General features: G+C 42.4%; 1 protein-coding gene across 1 annotated transcript; it reads left to right on the top strand.

Moving 5' to 3' along the window:
* Positions 1 to 77: 77 nt before the first annotated feature.
* On the top strand, positions 78 to 17,327 carry ARCN1 (archain 1). Its single transcript, XM_038380763.2, has 10 exons — positions 78 to 207; positions 5,432 to 5,695; positions 6,623 to 6,802; positions 7,062 to 7,267; positions 8,398 to 8,562; positions 9,771 to 9,936; positions 11,321 to 11,468; positions 11,887 to 11,995; positions 13,017 to 13,221; positions 15,350 to 17,327. The coding sequence occupies exons 1-10, from the start codon at positions 205 to 207 to the stop codon at positions 15,437 to 15,439; spliced, it is 1,536 nt and encodes a 511-aa protein (XP_038236691.1). The 5' UTR covers positions 78 to 204; the 3' UTR covers positions 15,440 to 17,327.
* Positions 17,328 to 20,650: the final 3,323 nt, after the last annotated feature.

Below are 20,650 nucleotides of genomic sequence, written 5' to 3' on the forward strand. Positions count from 1 at the left end.
GGCAAGGCGGAAAGGCCCGAGACCTGCGCCCCCTACCGGGGCGGGGGAAGAGCGGGACGCTCCCGCCCCCTTGCGTGGCGGCGCTTCCGGCTGGGGACGTGGCTCGGCGCCGCCATCTTGTGGGGCCGCGGGAGGGAGACGCGGCGGCCGCTGCTGAGGCAGCGGGAGACTGGGCGCGCCGGGCCGCACACACGCTCCGCCGCCATGGTAAGGACCAGGCCGCATCCCCAGCCTGGCCTCCTGGGTAGCGGGTGCTCGGCGTGGCTGGGCCGACCTGAGCCGGTGGGGGAGGCTGGGCCGGGGGGCGAGGGCGAGGAGCTGGGCCCAGCCCTGCAATAAGGGGGCACCAGGCCTCTTCGTGCCCCTTCCTAAGCGCCTTGCCGCGGGGGCCGCTCCGTGGAAACAGCCTGGTCCCCTCAGCCGAGGAGTCGCAGGCCCCGGGCCTCCGCACCGGCTTGTGTCTCGTTGTCGCTGCAGCCGCAGTTCTCAGACCCTCGCGTGGGACCTGCCTCTGTCTGGCTGCCACCCTGCGCCCTGGCAGCGGTGCGTGCCTTTCCCCGGTGCAGCCAGTGGTCCCCTGCGTGTTCCTTGCACGGACCCGGGACGTGCTGCCATGCCTGCACCTGGGACTGGTCCTCAGAGCTACCCCTTTGCCCCCTTGCAAAGCCGCCTCCTCCTGCAGGGTTCCCAGAGCTCCCTGGAACCACCCCACTGTAACCCAGAGGGTGTCTTGGGGGCACTTCGCCTCCCGTTTCGCATTGAGCAGACCTCCACTCCCCTTCTTGATCACATAAGATCTCTGCAGCAACGACAGCAGCGGCTTACAAGGAAAAAGAGACGAGTGTGGTTTGGATCTCAATCTAATTTGACAGCTGAAAACAAGGAGGACCAGTGACCAGCAAGTGCTCTGTGGCCCGGAGTTTGTATATATGCATATATAAGATCATGACTATATATACATTTGATTAAAATTGGCTGTTTGAATTACAGTATTATCATACATTCTTTTTTTACAGTACTTTACAGCAGTAGCAACCCTGTGATGTAGATATTATCTCAGTTTTAGATGGGTAAAACTTGAGGTACAGAGCAGTTAAGTGGTTTGCACAAAATCACATGAATCAGTGTCAGGTCTGGGGAAAGAATTCAGTTGTCCTTACAATCCTGTTTTGACCTCAGATCCCTGTCCCTATAGAAAATGCACTTATGTTGGTTTCTTCATATAGTTCATGGCCAAGTTTTTCAAAACTAAACACTGACTTTGAGTGCCCAACTGAAGGTACCTTATTTTCAGAGAGTGGTTATTTTGCACTTTCTGAAAATCAGGTTCCTTTAAGGCATGGCAAGTTGGGCATGCAGAATTACTAGTCCTATAGTTTAATATTAATCCAGAGTTTGTACAAACATATTAGAAGAGCTATGTGATGTGTATTTGAACTTCGATCAATACAAATTGTTACCCATCTTGCTTCATGCTTCATTGAAACTGATACATAATTATTTTATTCTCTTTTTATGAACTCGGGTATAGTAGCTATTTGTATTGTGAAGAGGCTAGCTTGGCTCCTAATTGCAGTAAATTACATTTCACTCTCCTTCCTTTGTAGTAGCATGGCTTGTACACAATTTCAAGCGTGTGGTTTTTGTGGCCAAAGATTGTGTGTAATTTGCTTACATTGCTCAATAAATTAGTAAATGGATTTAAAACAGCTTCATACCCTGTTGGAGGTGGTGAAACAACTTGGATTTGATCAGAGAAAAAATTTTTAATTACAATCTGTTAAATGAATTAGAGGAAAATTTGACAAGTCATGACAATCTAGCAAGCAAAATGCAGCATGAGATAATATACGCAAAAGGATAGCTTAATTTAAAAGGACATTAACTTTTGGGATTGCTCCTTTGAATAATTGTTCTTCCCTCAAGCTATTTTTGTGATCTTTGAATTTAATGGGAAAAAATATTTGTACTAATGGCAAAAAAAAAAAAATTGAAGTAATTTGAACCTTTTCTTAGTAAGCAAAATGTGTAATGCATCCAAATCAAGTGCTGTATAACTTAATCCCTGTTTCAGGTTCATTTCAAATCCTTTCTACTCAAATATCGGGTAGTGACTGTGTATTAGTTTGATATAATTTTTCACTATTCACATTTCACAGCTCCTTCTGCAAGGAATTGCTTTGCTATAACCTTGTATTGCTGGGAAAATGCTTTACTTAATTTAGTGAAGCTAAGAACAATGTACTTTTAAAAACAAGTTCCAAACCAAGAATACCTAATTTAACTTTTGTCCTCTATCCAAAGGAGTTAACTGTTTGCATAGCAGAATATGGATTTTAAGTACCTTTAAAAAGACTTATCCCTTGCTTTCACAAATTAGTAGTCTGAAAAGAATTGTTATGGCAGGTTGAAAATTTCTCTTTTTTTAATGTGGTGTGTGTGTAATGTGCTCTCTCCACCCAGAAGGTACTGTCCTCCCAGTAACAAAATTGTCAATTAATAAATGGAGCCATCCTTTTTAAAAACTAGTTGAATATTCAAGTGGCATGTTTGTAGTATTAGTTACATCTAATTAAAGAAATCCAAACAACTGAAACTGGTGTTTGCTAATGTATTCTGTCTTTAAGTTACCAACAAGATTTGCCATATGTAATAGTTCAGCATAGGAATTTCTTGAAATATTTGATCTAGTAGCCTTAGATTACTCAGGTCACTGGGACATTTAATATGGTAAAACAGTATTTTCATACTCTGGATCCTTGCAGAGTAGAGACTGAGGATGCTGTTAACTTTTCTGAATCTCCTTTCTTGACATGCTTATCAAAGTACTATGCACATTGAATCAACACTAACAGGCCAATGTCTAAAACCACATGGTGTGACTGAACAGTGGAATATGCTCAAACCTGACACACATGCCCTTTTTATAGTCCTATAAGCTGTTCTGTTTGGGTTGTCAATGATTGGGATGAAGCAATGACACATCATCAGTCTTTGCTTCCAAAGTGGTAGCTCTTGATTCAGAGGCATAGTGTCAATTGCAGGATGTGTGGTACCATATAAGCATTCAATAACCTGTGACTATTCCCTTAGGTAAACTTACGTTAAATGCCTCTACAGTTTAAAGGCCTTTTAAGAATATTAAGGCTGTCTTCTTTAGTGTAGCCTCATGATTTCTTTTGTGTGTGTGTGTTTACTGTCTCATTCAAGTGATAGTCAGACTCAGCCATCCTAGGAAAGTTGAAGGCTGTACACTTTTCATTATTACAATCCCGTCCTTGCTTTCCATTCACAATCCTTTGCTTCATCTGATGGGACATCCCATCTCCAAAAAGGCTGCCAGTCCCTCATACAGAAGTGCCCCTTTAAAGAGGGGCATTATCTGTGAGTGATGCAGTAAGTATGCTTGGTGCATTTGGGCTGTCCAGCACCATGCTCCGAGTCCCTACTAAACAATGGTGGGAGCCTGAGGCTCACTTCTAACCTTTCCATATCATGGACTTGCATTACTCTGAGTTGTTGGTTTAATATAAGGACATTGCTGTCTGGATGGGGTTTAATCAGTTTCATCAAGGTATCCAAGCATTATGTCCAGCTATGAGTAGCTTGTGCAATGTGTGGTTATGAGCATATTTTGGCAGAGGGTCTTAAATGTATCTATATTTTATAATTGCAGTATTTGCTTAACTAACAAAGAGCTCAAAATAAAGAAGCAACGGTTGTCTTTGTGAGACTTCAACAGAATCTGCCTTGTATGGCTAAACAATTCAATTAAGAAGTTATGGTAAACTTTTTTTCCAGTAGAGAGAAATTATTTGATAGGAAGCTGCAGGAGACTGATAGAACTAGATAGAGATAAATTGGCATCTGTCTGACTATTTTTGAATTTCATGAATGTGATAACCTCTATGAAAAGCCCAAGAGATGCTCAATGAACAGTAATTAATATGTTTAGTAGTTTATTAGCATAAATGTGTTATCAATTGACTTTTTAAAGGGGTACTGTGAAAAGAAAAATTGAATTTAAAAGCATTCCCTCATTTGTTCTTAATGATTATATTAAAATAGAATTTAAAACAATTCTACCTTACTTTTCAGTATCTTTGCCTTTGGATTACTTTTTGCGCGTTACTCAGTTTGGCCAATAAAACTTGGCTTGTCAGTTTCATGATAACATTCAGAGCTCTAAAGAAAAGGAGTACTCGTGGCACCTTAGAGACTAACAAATTTATTTGAGCATAAGCTTTCTTGAGCTACAGCTCGCTTCATCGGATGCATCCGATGAAGTGAGCTGTAGCTCATGAAAGCTTATGCTCAAATAAATTTGTTAGTCTCTAAGGTGCCACGAGTACTCCTTTTCTTTTTTTGCGAATACAGACTAACACGGCTGCTACTCTGAAATCTGTTGTTATTCAGAGCTCTGTGTTTGTTCTTCTATAACTACATGATGTTCCAGTGTGGGTTTCCAGTATCACCTGGGAATATCATTTAAAAAAATCAAGTTTGGTGAAAAGAACCTTTAAAAGAAATCCCATTAAATCCTCTCTGTTGATAGTAGATGTGGTAAAAATATTATAATTTTCCTCAAAGGTTAAATTTTTGGCCTAAACTCCATAAATGTCCTTTTTAAACAAGCTTATCTATGGAGAAGGTAGCATCATTTTAATAATGGCCAAAGCACTTTGAAGGCATTGCAGGAGGTTAAGTTTTAGTAGCTGTGTTCTGACACTTGCCCTTCCCATTGGCAAGTGATCTCTTGGTGTGATTGAACTATTAATAGCCTCACTGAAGACAATGTTAATGGAATGTATAACTTACTTTGCTACTCTAGCAAGTAGCATTTGATTCTTTTTTGTGTGCTTGTCCATTATTAAGTTAAGTGTTCAGAACACTTTTGAGATCTTACTGTACCCTACCTCTGTGTTAAAACTAGTGTATGAATTCAGGTTAGTTAGCTATGTCAGCTCTGAACAGAATGACATGAATTAGTTGGATTTGGGGGAATGGGAGGAGCACCAAAAACAGAAGTGGGTCTCCCCCTAGAAAAGTTTCTTTCTTTATGCTAAGAGGAAGCATGGATGAAAAATACACATGTTCATGAAAATGTTTTTTATTTATCACTAAGTATGCTAGGCACTATACAGATGAGCATGAATATATGGTCTCTGACCAAAGAGTTTCACCTATATAGACAATTAACGTTATCTCAAAGGTTTTGTGCGACTGTCTAGTCTCAGAAAATCTGTTTGCTTGATGAATGAAACTAACCACTGCTTTTCCACCGAATGCATCCGATGAAGTGAGCTGTAGCTCACAAAAGCTTATGCTCAAATTTGTTAGTCTCTAAGGTGCCACAAGTACTCCTTTTCTTTTTTGTGAATACAGACTAACACGGCTGCTACTCTGTAACCACTGCTTGTATTCCTCATAGGTACTCTTGGCGGCAGCCGTCTGTACAAAGGCAGGAAAGGCCATAGTTTCTCGGCAGTTCGTGGAGATGACTCGAACCCGCATTGAGGGGCTGCTGGCAGCCTTCCCCAAACTTATGAACACTGGGAAACAACACACGTTTGTGGAGACTGAGAGTGTGCGATATGTGTATCAGCCAATGGAGAAGCTGTATATGGTATTGATCACCACCAAAAACAGCAATATCCTGGAAGATCTAGAAACACTTCGGCTCTTCTCTAGAGTGGTAAGGACTTTATTCCAAGCTTACTTAGGACAAGATCATCTGAATTTTGTATTGAAGCAATGATGTTACAGAGTGCTGTATTTGAGAGCTATTACTGCTGTATCTACTGCCTCATAATAGAATCTGATCTCCTGTGGTCCATTAGTGACCCGGAAGTAATCATTGAGTCTGATCCCATAAGCTTCTGCACTATTCCTTGACTGAGACCCATATGAAGGAAATGTCTGGCTTTGAGTTAATCAATGAGATTTAAAGCAAAACAGCCCAATCCTTCAGTAAATTAAGTATTTGTTAACAAGTATGTAGTGCTGTAAACAAAACTTTAGTACCAGTTGTACAAAATAAATAAGTAGAGTGGATTTAATATACTGTATGCAATTGCTATAGTAGTAGTCCTACTGTAAAAATCTATCTGCATATGTATTCATAGTATTGTCTGTGTAAAGCTTTGTTTGTCAGCCAGATACAGCCAGGGGAACTCCTGGAAATCACAGCTTAGTATCTGCTGCCTGTTCATGCTTCTGTTGTTAAAATGTAGCTCAAATAGAATATTTAAAGTTAGTCTTAAAAATGCATGCTTTAATAGTGACACTCAGTCTGCCTATTAAGCGGTGGAAAAAAGCAATGATTGGTTAATGGCTTTAAATAGATAGCGTTGGGGTGGCATTTTGGGGCCAGGTGAGACAGAGAGGATTACAGAAGTGATTGATGCCGTTGGTTGAAATTAACCCCAGTGCAAATCTACACGAGGCCTCAGCACCTCTTAAGTCTCACACCATAAAAATAGAATGTAAGTAGTGCATAGGCCTTCTGCTAAATCTCTACACAGGGATGAATTCACTCTCTATATGTGGTAGGAGGGTTAGCTGAGGTAGTCATCTTCTCTTCCTCTGTGGAGACTCTTCTTTAATTATTCTCCCTTACCAGATTCCTGAATATTGCCGAGCTCTGGAGGAGAACGAGATCTCTGAGCACTGCTTTGACCTGATTTTTGCCTTTGATGAAATTGTTGCCCTGGGCTACCGTGAGAATGTAAACCTGGCACAAATTCGGACCTTCACAGAGATGGACTCGCATGAAGAGAAGGTGTTCCGAGCAGTCAGAGAGGTGGGGCAGAGCCGTTCCATGTCTTAGTTGTTTGAAATGAAATAGTCTGTCATGTGTCCAGGAATTACTGCTTTTTGTACTGTGAAGTTGCTATTTGTTCCAGGTTTGATCATAACCCTTAATTCTTCAGTGATCAAATTATTTACAAAATGTTAAAATAAATCTGTCCTGCCTTCATCTCCTCTTTCTCTTATTGATTAACGCGTGGTATAGAGCAAAGTCTTAAAGGTCTAGTCGGTCTCTGGTCCTTTTCCTCTAGACTCAAGAGCGTGAGGCAAAGGCTGAAATGCGCCGTAAAGCCAAGGAGTTGCAGCAGGCCCGAAGGGATGCAGAGAGACAGGGCAAAAAAGCGCCAGGCTTCGGTGGATTTGGCAGCTCGGCTGTGTCTGGGGGCACGACTGCGGCCATGATCACAGAGACCATTATTGAAACAGAGAAGCCCAAAGTAGCACCAGCACCAGCCAGGTATGAAACTGGTTCAGGTAGACTAGAGCCCTACCTGGGACTAGTGTAGATTCCTGCAGCAGGATTGGGGTCCCGCAGGATCTGTTGCTGTAATAGTGGGAGCTGGATTAAAATGGTCTCTAAGATAGAGTGCATCAATCAACAAAAGAAAAGATATTGTGGACTGTTTGTGAAAATGAAAGAGTCCAGTTTTAGGTTGTCCTGATTAACTGCTTTGCTAGACAAGTGAAATTAAATGATATAGAGGGATGTTTAAAAATGCACATAATATATAAGTGAGGGAGGTACCCATGGACAGTGTGTGTGTGCTAGTGCTCTCTACTACCTTGTGCATATGTCAGTTTCTTCTTCTAGCTAAGTTTGATCTTTTCTACCAGCTAACCTGTATTTTGGATGTTTTGAGCTTTCACTTTATCTCATGATTCTGTATATTTGCAGCTTTCTAGTAATCGTGGTGCTTCTATGCATGCAGCTGCTGAGTGGAGTAAAGATGCTGGATATTCCCACTGGGTTGTTTTAAAGCGGTATTGAGAATTTTTGTAAAGGTCTCTTCTGACCTTGGGTGGATCTGTACTTGTTCTTCTAACAGCCTAAATTGCTGCCCATGCCTGTCGCAGCCATCCCCACATGCTCTCAAGACTGCCCTTTTTATTTATAGGAGTTTTTGTGGCACTCACCACGACAGTATCTAAGTGCCTCATAACATTAACGAATCTAACCTGACAGATAAAATTATACTGTCCTGCCTCACACATCTATCCCCATTTTACAGATGAGGAACTGAAGTATGGATTAAATGACTTGCCTAAGGTCACAGAGCAATTGGCAGTGCTGGGAACAGAATCCAGATTTCCTAAGTCCCAGTTCACATCATCCGATGAAGTGAGCTGTAGCTCACGAAAGCTTATGCTCAAATAAATTTGTTAGTCTCTAAGGTGCCACAAGTACTCCTTTTCTTTTTACCCACAAGACTATCCTTTCTCTTCTTAACGTGTCTTGAAAAGGGTTCAAAAAGTAAAAGCTGCGATGATGGAATGGTGCAATTGTAATGATGTGAAAAAATTGTGGAAAGTTTGTATCTGCTATCATAATTGTTGGATAGATGCTTACATCTTATTTTTGTTCTTTAGACCATCAGGTCCCAGTAAGGCTTTGAAGCTTGGAGCTAAAGGGAAAGAGGTGGACAACTTTGTGGACAAGCTGAAATCAGAAGGAGAAAATATCATGACCTCTTCTGTAGGCAAGCGTTCCTCAGAGGCAGCCAAGGTTCTCGCTCCACCTATTAACATGGAGAGGTAGGTGTTGTCCTGGGCTGTAGGAGGATGCTCTTTTCAGTGTGACTGCAGGCTCCAGTGATGGCTTCTAGATCTGTCAAAGCTCTTCACTTTATTTTATAAAATAGATTTCTTCCCACCATTTGGTTCTTACATGCTGACCTTTTAGCTCTTGTGTAAAATTTTCAAGAGGCTCTGAATTCATTTAGGCAAAGTCCCATTTTCAAAAGTGACTTAGGTGGTTAGGAGCCTAAATCTCATTGAAAGCTATTGGGACTCACGCTATTAAGTCAGTTAAGTGTTTTGGAAATTTTACCCTTTATCTTTTGAATTTTCATTTCAAATATTCAGCCTAATTTTTCCCTTTCTCCCAATACTCTCATTTCCTGGTGTCTGCATCCTTCAGATACTTTGAGACATCTATCTTCCCACCTCCCCCATTTGCTGTTAGCTAAACTATACAGAGCTTTTAATAGTTCTTCATACTTCCATTCCTCTGACTCCTTAACTATTTTTGTTGCTTTTGTCTGGGACTTTTCAGTTTGTCACCAGATACCAAGTATCAAGGTGGCTGGATCAGAAATCTGCTTTCCCTGCTCTGAGTGTTGGTGGAGTCTTGAAGAGTTCCTGACTAATTGCCAGTTAGAGTATATGTATGCACGTTTCCAGTTTTCTGTGTTGGAGCACAGAGCCATCTGCTCCCATTAGAGATGACATACCAGTTTTATGAGATTAAGTGAAACATGACCAGGGCTGCCCTCCTTTCTAGACAAGTTTTCATATTGCCTACATGTTTTCTGTTCTGTACAGAATAGAATAGCTTGGCAGTGCAGTACATAAACTCGCTTAGTGTCTTTTGAAGCACCAAAGATGTCCCTTTGTTTTTAAGGTAAAATGTAGAATTCCTCCCAGTGTCTAGCTCTTTCTTTTGAAAACTGCCTGAGCTTTCTGCAGAAGAAGAGCCAGGGTTCTGTATTCGGGCTCTCATCTGTTCGAGACTTATACCACACTCAGTTGATTCTAGTGTCTTCTGTGTGAATCTGTTTAGAGCAGAAGAGCATGTTTCCATAATTCTGTTCTGCACCACTCTGTTCTGCGTCATTCTTTTTATGACAACATCTTCTTTTAAAAACTTAGTTTGTCCCTGTCAGATCTTAAAGGGAGGAAATAACCATCTTGCCTGTCAAACCAGGGCATTTGGTGTGTATTGGGCTTTCTTTTCTGTGCAGCGTGCATATGAAAATAGAGGAGAAGATTTCCTTGACTTGTGGCCGTGATGGTGGGTTACAGAACATGGAGCTGCACGGCATGATCATGCTGAGGATCTTGGATGAAAAGTTTGCCCGGATTCGCCTCCATTTAGAAAATGAAGACAAGAAGGGGGTACAGCTACAGGTAAGGGTGGCTGATGGTCCTGGCTTCCGTACATGCTTCTGTCGTGGATGGTAGTAGCACTGTACTGTGTATTTTTATCCAAGTTCTCCCAATAGATGCAGTGGAAAATAGCACACAGTTACAGTAAATATAAGTGCAGCACAAATAAACAACTAAATCTCATGCTCAAAAGACTCAAGTTAACTTGAAAACTACAGTTTCTTACACTTATCATCATGCTCCTACAGCCTTATCTATCCTGTGATGCACACTTGATTTCACTTGGACTTTGCAACAGTCCCAGTGTGTTGCTTGACACTAGTTATGTCATGAGAGCTTCCTTTGTAAGGAAGAGAATGTTTGTATCAAGTTACTCTCAGCCAATGAAAAATGATTTATTAACCAGAAGACTGCTTATTCTTCCAGTTACTTTTACTGTTGTCATTGCTCTTAATATCGGAGACAATCTCTAGAACCACAGCTTTTGGGCTACAGTCAGTATTGTAAACTCAGGAGACTGTCACATGTTCAACCTTTCCCCTCTCCACGTGGTTCCACGTGCTTGCTGAGCTCTGAAGATTTCCCCACTTCATATGCCCTGTGTCATGGCCATCATTAGAACTTCTACAAACTCAGTAGTGCTGCTGCTTAATTGGTCAAAGGGTGTTGTGTTTAGTGATGGAAGTCCTTATCACTTTCCCAGGAGGCTGAGAATTCTTTCTCAACACTCCAGTTGCTCCAGGAAGAGTCAAGTGGCAGCGGCAGTTCCTCTCCCTCCAATATAACTTAGGTGCTAATCACCAAAAAGTGGCTTTGCTGAAATAGCTGCACACATCTATTCCTACAGTATAATAAACTTGTTTTTTATAATCCAAGTGTTAATTTTCCTTATTTAGATGGTTTAACTTTTGCATTTATCTGAATTTGGTCAAGGAAAAGAGTTTCACTAGTTTCTAGTCTGTTCCACCCAGTTGCAGAAGGCTGTAAACACGGCAGGGGGCTGTTCTTTTGTTTAAAAATAAGTTTCAATTTGAATTTATTTTTAAGTGGAAATATTCCTATAGCTCTCAAGCTTCATTAAAACTTATTTTATAAAAACCTAAATGTCAGCCCCAGTTTATCGCTAGAATCCCCTTTAAAAGGAAAACATTGGAGAAATAGGCTAAAGGAAACTTTCTGGAAAACTGGCCTTCTGTTTCTTGGAGTGAACTCCTGGATTGCCGAGCAACTGTGATCCTGTAGCACTTTGAAGTCTGCAGTTTTCCCTGGCAAAGGAATTCATGTATGGTCAGGAGCACCTCACAAGAAACAGTATTACTTAGACAAATTTGTGCTCTCCATTGAGTTAAAACTAAAACAATGAACAGTTTACCCAATCTGTGTCTTCCCATCTCCTTCATTTCAGACTCACCCAAATGTGGACAAGAAACTTTTTACTGCTGAATCTCTGATTGGCTTGAAGAACCCAGAGAAATCATTCCCTATTAACAGTGATGTGGGGGTGCTGAAATGGCGGTTGCAGACCACAGAAGAGTCTTTCATTCCACTGACAAGTGAGTGCAAGCATGCATGTGGCATTATTCAGGTAGAATACTGGAGCCTGGGCTGAAGAAGCTGTGATTGGCCTTGGATAGGAAATGACAACCCATCTGCTACAGCAGGCTCTGCCTTCAGCAGAATGTTTTACTCTTTGATATTATTATCCAAGGGAAGACATGATTTTAGTGCCTCTTCCCTCTGTAACAATCACTTTAGCCAGTCAACAGCTATTTTCAGTAATGCTAGACAATACTGAGTGTGGTGTTCTGCAATTCAGTCAAATGGGCTGGCAGCTCTTGGGTGTGATTGATATTGATGAGTATTTCTCCTTTATTCAGTGCTGTCCTGCATTTTTCTAAGTGTGTCTTTCTCCAGAGGCCTGTTCCTATAAAACAATGTCACATGATCCAATGTGTGCTTTTGTGCCCCTAGTTAACTGCTGGCCGTCAGAAAGTGGGAGTGGTTGTGACGTTAACATTGAATATGAGCTGCAAGAGGAGAGCCTAGAACTGAATGATGTGGTCATCACAATCCCATTGCCGTAAGTAGGATTTGGGGATGGGGCTGGAGTCAGCAAGTACCTGTAAATATCCTGTAGGTTCTTTCTCTTTCCAGCAATCATGGGGGTAGCATAGGAGGGGATGGCATTCATATGAAATGCATGCGTCTGCTGTAAATCTAGTGCTGTCTTGTTCCCCCATCTGAGGAGCTGTGACTGCCTCTCTTACCCTTGGCGGACTGACTGTTCTCACTCCCTCACCCATGGTTAGGGCCCTGCCAAATTCATGGTTCATTTTGGTCAATTTCACAGTCATAGGATTTTAAAAATTGTAAATTTCATGATTTCAGCTATTTAAATCTGAAATTTCAGTGTTGTAATTATAGGGATCCTGACCTAAAAAAGGAGTTCTAGGTGTTGCAAGGTTATTATAGCGGGGTTGTAGCACTGCCACCCTTATTTTTGTGCTGCTGCTGGCGGCAGCACTGCCTTCAGAGCTGGGCAGCTGCAGAGTGATGGCTGCTGGCCAGGAGCCCAGCTATGAAGGCAGAGTTGCTGCCAGCAGCAGCACAAAAGTAAGAGTGGCATGGTATGGTATTGCCACACTTACTTCCGCGCTACTGCCTGCAGAGCTGGGCCTTCAGTCAGCAGCTGCCGCTCTCCAGCCACCTGGCTCTGAAGGCAGCAGCACAGAAGTAAGGCTGGCGTGGTGTGGTGTTGCCACCTTTACTTCTGTGCTGCTGGAAGAGGCACTGCCTTCAGAGCTGGGTGTCTGGGCAACAGCTGCCTCTCTGTAGCCACCCAGCTCTGAAGTCAGCTCAGAAGTAAGGGTGGCAATACTGTGGTCTCCCCCATGAAATCGCTATAGTATAGGTTAAAAGCGCATACAAGACAATGATCAGATTTCATGGTCCGTGATGCGTTTTTCATGGCCGTGAATTTGGTAGGGCCCTACCCGTGGCTCTTGGAGAGCTTTTAGGAGTTGGGCTGTCCCCTTTGGGGCTGTTACAAGTGTGTCTTTAACCTGTGTGCAAATGAGCAGCTCCTTATTGCCCTGCTGTAGGCCCAGTGTTGGCGCCCCAGTGATTGGAGAGATTGATGGGGAGTATCGCCATGACAGCAGGAGGAATCTCCTTGAATGGTGCCTACCAGTGATAGATGCCAAAAACAAGAGTGGCAGCCTGGAGTTCAGCATAGCCGGGCAGCCCAATGACTTCTTCCCAGTGCAAGTCTCCTTCATCTCCAGAAAGAATTACTGCAACATACAGGTATGGCCACCCCCAATCTCTTATGTGTCCTTCCGGTGCAGAGCTTGGGAGGCTCTGCCTAGAAGGCCAATGCACTGCAGTCCTCAGAATGAACAGTCGCAGTGGCACACTAATTGTTTTGTGGATAGGTGCTTGGCTCTGCAGTTCGTATCACCCACTCAGCTGTGTCACTGATACTCCTGGAAACCGTCCAGCCCTTGTTTCCCTTTGCTGTCTGCTCTGCCACACGCTCTGTTGCACCATCCTCTTCTCAGATAGTTTCTCTTCTTAATCTTTTTCTGCTGGATCTTCCCCAAGAGCAGCAGCTTCATTTTATATTGCTGCAGTTCCCACTCACTACTTTTCAGCCCTTGCGAGCTGCATGGAGGCTACTCTTCCTTCGGCCCAGTACATTATTCCCACCTGGCACTGCTGAAAGATAGGCAGCAGTAATGAGGATGGCTTGTGCTGTGATTTCTCAGATCTCTCAAGTTAGGGAGGTGGGGCTAGATTAGCACTAAATGGGAATTTTCCAGGAAATGGTTAAGTGCTGCCTAAGGTGGTTGTGGTGAATCAGGGCATATTTGCCCCGTTTGCACTGCTCCAATCGATGCAATGAGTGTCGATTTAGCAGGTCTGGTGAAGACGTGCTAAATCGATGGGAGAGCACTCTCCCATCGATTAGTGTATGTAAGGGAAGTTGATGGGAGATGCTCTCCCATCGACACAGTGCAGTGTAGCCACCGCGGTAAGTGGATCTAACTACGTCGACTTCAGTTACGTTATTCACGTACCTGAAGTTAAGAACATAAGAACGGCCATACTGAGTCAGACCAAAGGTCCATCAAGCCCAGTATCCTGTCCTCTGACAGTGGCCAATGGCAGGTGCCCCAAAAGGGAATGGACAGACAGATTATCAAGTGATCCATGCCCTGTCACCCAATCCCAGCTTCTGGCAAACAAAGGCTAGGGACACCATTCCTGGCTAATAGGTCCATCAATGGCTATCTTCCATAAATCTGTCTAGCTCCCTTTTGAACCCTGTTATAGTTTTGGCCTTCACAACACCTTCTGGCAAGGAGTTCCAGAGGTTGACAGTGCATTGGGTGAAAAAATACTTTCCTGTGTTTGTTAAATCTGCAACCTATTAATTTCATTTGGTGGCCCCTTGTTCTTGTATTATGCGAAGGATTAAATAACACTTTCTTATTTACTTTCTCTATACCACTCATGATTTTATAGACCTCTGTCATATCCCCCCCTTAGTTGCCTCTTTTCCAAGCTAAAAAGTCCCAGTCTTAATAACCTCTCCTCATACGGAAGCCATTCTGTACCCGTTCTAAGTTGTGTAAATTAGATCTATTTACTGCAGTAGTGTAGACCAGCCCTCTGTAAATGCACACAGCCTGATGCTAGGGGCATTATGCTTCCATCTCCTTCATAAGAGACATAAGTTCCTAGGCACCTGTGTTAAAGATATTTTTCATGAGCTACGGCATTAGTGCTGGTATCCTGGCCAAATTCCATCTCAGATAATTCCACTCAGCTTTTCTAAAACTTGCCCTGCAATTTCAGTTGGATCTGGATTTCTTCCTCAGTGCCTCTCCTAAGCATTAGTCACACTTGTCCTCATGAGATGGTGGCTAAAGCAATCCATTTATCAAAGTGTTTGAGAAGTGTTTTGGGGTGGAAAGCGAAGGATGATAGATCACCTGAAACAAATGAAAATTCCCTTTGTCTTAGTGTGAAGGCTTGTTTGTGTGGGGTAAACAGTCACAGGATGCGGAACTGAAGGCTAATTATCTACCTGCCTGGTCAAAATGAGCAGCTGCAGTGTGACCTTTCTCCACCTTGACCCTTAACCAGAAGCCACAATTCAGTTCGGTTCTGTCCAGGGTGCTCTGAGCAGAGACTTAGTTGTTGTCATAAATGAGGTAATTGTCTGGATCCTTATCCTCTAAGGACAGCTGAGAACCAAACTCTTCTTACTTAGGATCTCAAGCTGAAGTTGACATTGTGGTTCAGAGATGATGTGCCCAGCCACCCCAACCCCTTTGTTGTCCTGGTGTGAACTGAAAAATCTCTGCTTAATTGTGTTTTGGAGGTATAATATCAAGTGCTGAACTAACTGTGTGTGTTATCTCCACAGGTTACCAAAGTGACCCAGGTAGATGGGAACAGCCCTGTAAGGTTTTCCACTGAGACCACCTTCTTGGTGGACAAATACGAAATCCTGTAACACCAGCAGCAGGGAATAACAAATGAATTTTTTAAATTAAAAGAAAAAAAGGCTGAAGTTTATTCTGAATGTCTGGAACGCCGCAGCCCTCTCTCTGCTAGGACACACGGCTCTGTCTGCCCAACTGCAGTGTTCCAATTGCATTCTTTGGCAGAGAATTGACATGATCATATGGGGGAAAGGCTGCTAATGTCTTTGGCAGATTTTACTGGCCAGCAGTAAAGCAGGATCTCCATTGAGAAATCCTGGCTTTGATACCTCCCCTTCCTCTCTCTCACAAAGCTGGCTACTTAGCTCAGTCCCAGAATGAAACTACACCTCATTCTCTTTCTTTTTAGTATATCAAGAGTTCTGTTTCTTTTGTTATGATTGTTGCAATTTTAACTTATCCCCTGCCTCCAGCTCTTGTTTCCATGGATTCAAATATGCATTAAAATCTATACATGGGCATTATGCCTGCTTGAACCCTTTCTCTTGGGAATGGAATAAGCTGATCAGACTAGGGCTCAGTTTTAAAGCTGAGGTTTTGGGTGGTTATTCCTGTTCCTCCCCTTTGCCTGTACTCCTGACTTGCTGCCTGTTCAGCTCTGCTTCTTGGTGATGGACCTGCACTTGGGCCAGCTCCCACAGTGAGACCATGTGCCTTTGGTGTGAGTTAGAGCAGAGTTGTCTTCCAGCTGGCAGAGAGAATGCAGCTTCTGAATTGACTGGTTCCAATTGCAGAAGCGGGGGGGTGGGGAAGCACCTGGAACTACTCACTTTTGCTGGAATTTCCTGTCACTGTTTGGTGTAGCCCCTAGGCCAGATGCTTAAAATAATTTTGCCTGGTTTAAGTGAACAATCTTTGTTGCCTTTCTTGATCCATTTGAATCTTCCCCAGTAAATTGAGCCCCCATACCTGCCAGTATGCAACTTAGCCCTTCCTAGACGCAGCTTGTAAAAGGGTATGGAGCCTGCCTTGTTCAACCCCATAAACAGGTCTGAATTACTCTGACATATTCATGCTTGAGTAAGTCTGCTTGGGCCTGCGTAAGAGCCAGGTAGATTTATCCTGTTGGCACTTATGGATGGAGTAGGAGAAGGGAAGCCTTGGTTGCAGCACCGAGATTTCAGGTAAAAGTCAAATGTACTGTAGTGCTTTAAGTTTGCCCTGTGGTGTGAGGGCTGCACACAGCCACACTCCCTTGCACCATAGAAAAGGTGTTTCCTCTCTGACTAGCTGGAATAGCATTGTCTACCCCATCCTCACTTAAAACATTTCTCACCTACTTTCTTTAGAACCATTTTTGATGACATTGCGTGCTGGTCTCAGCCTGACTACATCTGAGCTGTGCCTGGCTGATAGCGCAACTTCAATAAGGAACCTTGCTAACCTCATGGTTCTATTCAAACATAACTATTTTGTGTGTGACAGGAAATGAAGTTTCTTGCTCATGGAAGTCCTAGAAACTTGTGCACTGTGCTCCAGCAGAACACCTGTTTCAGACTAAGTGCACACCAATGCTTGTAGGGTCATCTGCCAAAGAAGTTAGCTGTCTCTTCCCTGTTACCTTAATTGCGTCAGTGAGAAAATGTATCTCCAGTTCTTTCCATGTGAGGGTGATGTGTTCTGGGAGAGGGGAAGCAAATCCTGTCCTGTAGTTAAGTAGACTATGAATCTTAATTCAGTTGTGTTCAAGAGTTGCTTGTCTGTATGATTTTAAAATGGAGTCAAGTTTAGTTTCAAACATCAAAGGAGCATTTTTCTTAAATTACTTTTGGGGGTAATATTTAAAAAAAAAAAAAATTTTGTAACCCTGTATAATAATGACCTAGGGAATGGGACACATTCCAGTGTACACAAAGAATACAAATCCTTTAATCAAATAAAGAGTATTATAAAAAGCAATCAGCTGAGGCTTTGGCCTATTCACGTGCTGGAATGGTTCGGCTTTGATTTGTTCACAACACACTCTGGGAGGCAGGGGGAGCCAATAATATCAGAAAAAGTGACCACAGCTCCATGGAGTTCATTGGAATAATCATGATTGGGACAGTTTGTGGGCAAGAGTGATAAATTTATCAGAGGGATAAATACCGGAGAGGGAGAGGAATTATTTAAGCTTAGTACCAATGTGGACACAAGAACAAATGGCCATCAGGAAGTTTAGACTTGAAATTAGACGAAGGTTTCTAACCGTCAGAGGAGTGAAGTTTTGAAATAGCCTTCCAAGGGAAGCAGTGGGGGCAAAAGATCTATCTGACTTTAAGATTAAACTCAATAAGTTTATGGAAGAGATGGTATGATGGGATAATGTGATTTTGGTAATTATTGATTTTTAAATATTCATGGTAAATAGGCCTAATGGCCTCTGATGGGATGTTAGATGGGGTGGGATCTGAGTTACTACAGAAAATTCTTTCCTGGGTATTTGGCTGGTGAATCTTGCCCATATGCTCAGGGTTTAGCTGATTGCCATATTTGGGGTTGGGAAGGAATTTTCCTCCAGGGCAGATGGGAAGAGGCCCTGGAGGTTTTTCGCCTTCCTCTGTAGCATGGGGCATGGGTCACTTGCTGGAGGATTCTCTGTTCCTTGAAGTCTTTAAACCACGATTTGAGGACTTCAATAGCTCAGACATAGGTGAGAGGTTTTTCGCAGGAGTGGGTGGGTGAAATTTTGTGGCCTGCGTTGTGCAGGAGGTTGGACTAGATGATCATAATGGTCACTTCTGACCTTAGTGTCTATGAATCTAAGAGTTCTGTCTTATGTCCTTTTAAAAAAAAAAAAAATTAATAGTAAAAAATGACTGAAACTTCATGAAGGATTTTTGCTCTCATTGAATCTTTCCAGGTTGCATTTTGCTGAGCAGAATTGGATGACCACTTCCCTGTAACAAACACTTTCCAGACTGTTTCTTGCCATATGTTATGTGCAGAATCACATTCAGCAATGTCTGCTAGCTCTACTATGTAGGTATGACCTGGATGACTTGTGAGAGGCCATGGCAATTACTCTGTGTAGGTCTTGGACCTGTTGTTCCACTCAAGAAATATTAAACCCAGAAAGGTGACTGGGAGAGTATTTTTTTTGAATTGTTGCCCCAGGGTAAGCCAATATATAACTTAAGTCAAACCTATTTTGGGTTGGGGGGTTGTAGTGACCCCCCCCCCCAGGTAAGGGTGTTATGGTGATGTCCTTTGAAAGATTGTGATGACCTCTCAGATCAGGGGTTGTGGTGACCCCTCAAGTAAGAACACAGGTGTGTTCAGTCCGGCCAAAAATATTAAGGGTGTTGTGGTAATGCCCTCAAAAATTGTGGTAACCTCTCAGGTATAAAAAATTAACGCATTGTAGTATAAATAAATAAATAGGCCTTGGGGTGTGTGTGTCAGTGTAAGTAAGGGTCACCAAAAAATGCCCAAAGCACCCTGCAAAACCCACAAGCTCGTGATCAGGGCTGTCTCTAATGCAAGCCTGGTGGACTGCACCTCAGTAAATTGGTAAAAAGCCCTAACTAAGGGGGTTGTCTCTGCATGGCATCGTCTGTCAAGCAGCCTGCCTGGATCTAGGGTTGTGCGCCTTTATCCTTCTTGTCCCTTTCTCCCACGCTTATGAGCCACTGACTGGTATGACATCTCACTAAAAGCAATTAAAAGTAAACAGCAACTAGCCAATGCTCTGCCAAAAAAAAAAATGTAAAAGGTTCGTAAACATCTTTAATTTATTTTATTTTATTTTAAATAGTATGGTGCTTTTTTTAATTTGTAAGCTGCTGCAGCGGGCAGGGCAAACTTTTTTTAAAAAAAAAATAGGTAAAAATCAGTCCAAAACTGTCCCTGCTCCACCAAAAAGTACACCTGCTTATTATATGTTTGTGCATTATAATCCTAAAACTTGTGTAAAAAATTTCATTTTTTTAAGTACTTACATGTAATAATTCATCTAAACAATTCCCACTAAAAGGTACCTTCAATTTAATTAAAATTGTCCGCCTCAGAGGCGCTCTTGTGTCACCAAAAATCCCTCATGGGCAGTAAAAACAGTTTGTTTATTAGTGTTTAAAAAAAAAAAAAAAAAAAAAAAGAGCTACAAAGACTCCATGAGTCTCAGGTGCGGAGTCTAAAAGACTCCCCAAAAAAATTAAGAACACATGCAAAAGTTAAAAACCAGGTGTAAAGCATCCGGCTGTTTCCCAGCCCGAGCAGCAACTTCAACTCCCTTGGCTCCATTGTATCCCCAATTAATTAAATCTAAAAGCAAAAAAAAAAAAAAAACCCAGCCAAAAATATTATTAATTTTTTTAGTGCTGTTCGGCATCTGGTAGCGCCTTCTTCCCCCGCAGCATGTTTTGCAGCCTAATAATTTACAAGCAGGCAGTAGTGTTTTACAAAGTCAGCCATCGCCTCCTGCTTATCCCCTACAAGTTAGTCCCTCATCATCAGTTCAAAATGCAGCATCTTCCCTGTTAATACAAGCACTGGCTTCACCAGCCATTCTTTCTGGGAGGGGGAGTCTCCTGCTTTACCTCCCAGCCTTGATGGGTAGGGGGCTGTTCCGGATTCCACCGGTATCTCACTAAACTCAATCGCCAACTGTACCAAAAATCAATTAAACCAGTCAGTATTATTCCAGGCTCCCTTAAAACAACTGCCTAAATATAAAAACAATTTGGTTACAGTGCATGCCCCTTGGACACCTAAAAATCTGGTTAAAAAATTCCCTAATGTGCAAAAAATATTTTAAAAAACAACAACCTCCAAACAGTAATTCAGTGTTATAATCCATCATGGGCTAACATCAACCAACTTTTGCAAGCAGTTATACCTTCTAAAGTGCAACAACTACTACTTGCTAAAGCCCACTGGCCCCCTACTAATCCCGAACAAAAAGCTAACCTAATTCAAGCTAAAAAAAAGTTTAGTAACTGCCATTCCGGAAATTTGTCCCCAAAAAACAAATTAAAAACAAAATAAGGGCAAGTCCCCCACTAATTACTTAAATCAGCTAAGGCGTTTAAATAGCATTCGGGAATAGCCCGGCCCGTTAATGCCAAGGAAGCAGTGGGAGCTGCTTTTGTTCAGGGGCTTTTGCCAAAGGTTCAGCAGCAGCTAAAACTAATTTGTATTAGCTGGCAAACAAAACCTCTTTCTAAATTAATAATGGTTGCCAACCACGGTACAGCTTGTCTAAAGCAAAAAACAAAAAACACAAAAACAAAACTTTTAGCTTT

Source organism: Dermochelys coriacea, chromosome 22, assembly GCF_009764565.3.
Source record: "Dermochelys coriacea isolate rDerCor1 chromosome 22, rDerCor1.pri.v4, whole genome shotgun sequence".
NCBI classification, from domain to species: domain Eukaryota; kingdom Metazoa; phylum Chordata; order Testudines; family Dermochelyidae; genus Dermochelys; species Dermochelys coriacea.

Coding starts and splice junctions, on each gene's coding strand:
- ARCN1 (XM_038380763.2), top strand. Junction 11,469..11,886: donor GTCTTTCATTCCACTGACAA/GTGAGTGCAAGC, acceptor TTGTGCCCCTAG/TTAACTGCTGGCCGTCAGAA. Junction 11,996..13,016: donor GTCATCACAATCCCATTGCC/GTAAGTAGGATT, acceptor GCCCTGCTGTAG/GCCCAGTGTTGGCGCCCCAG.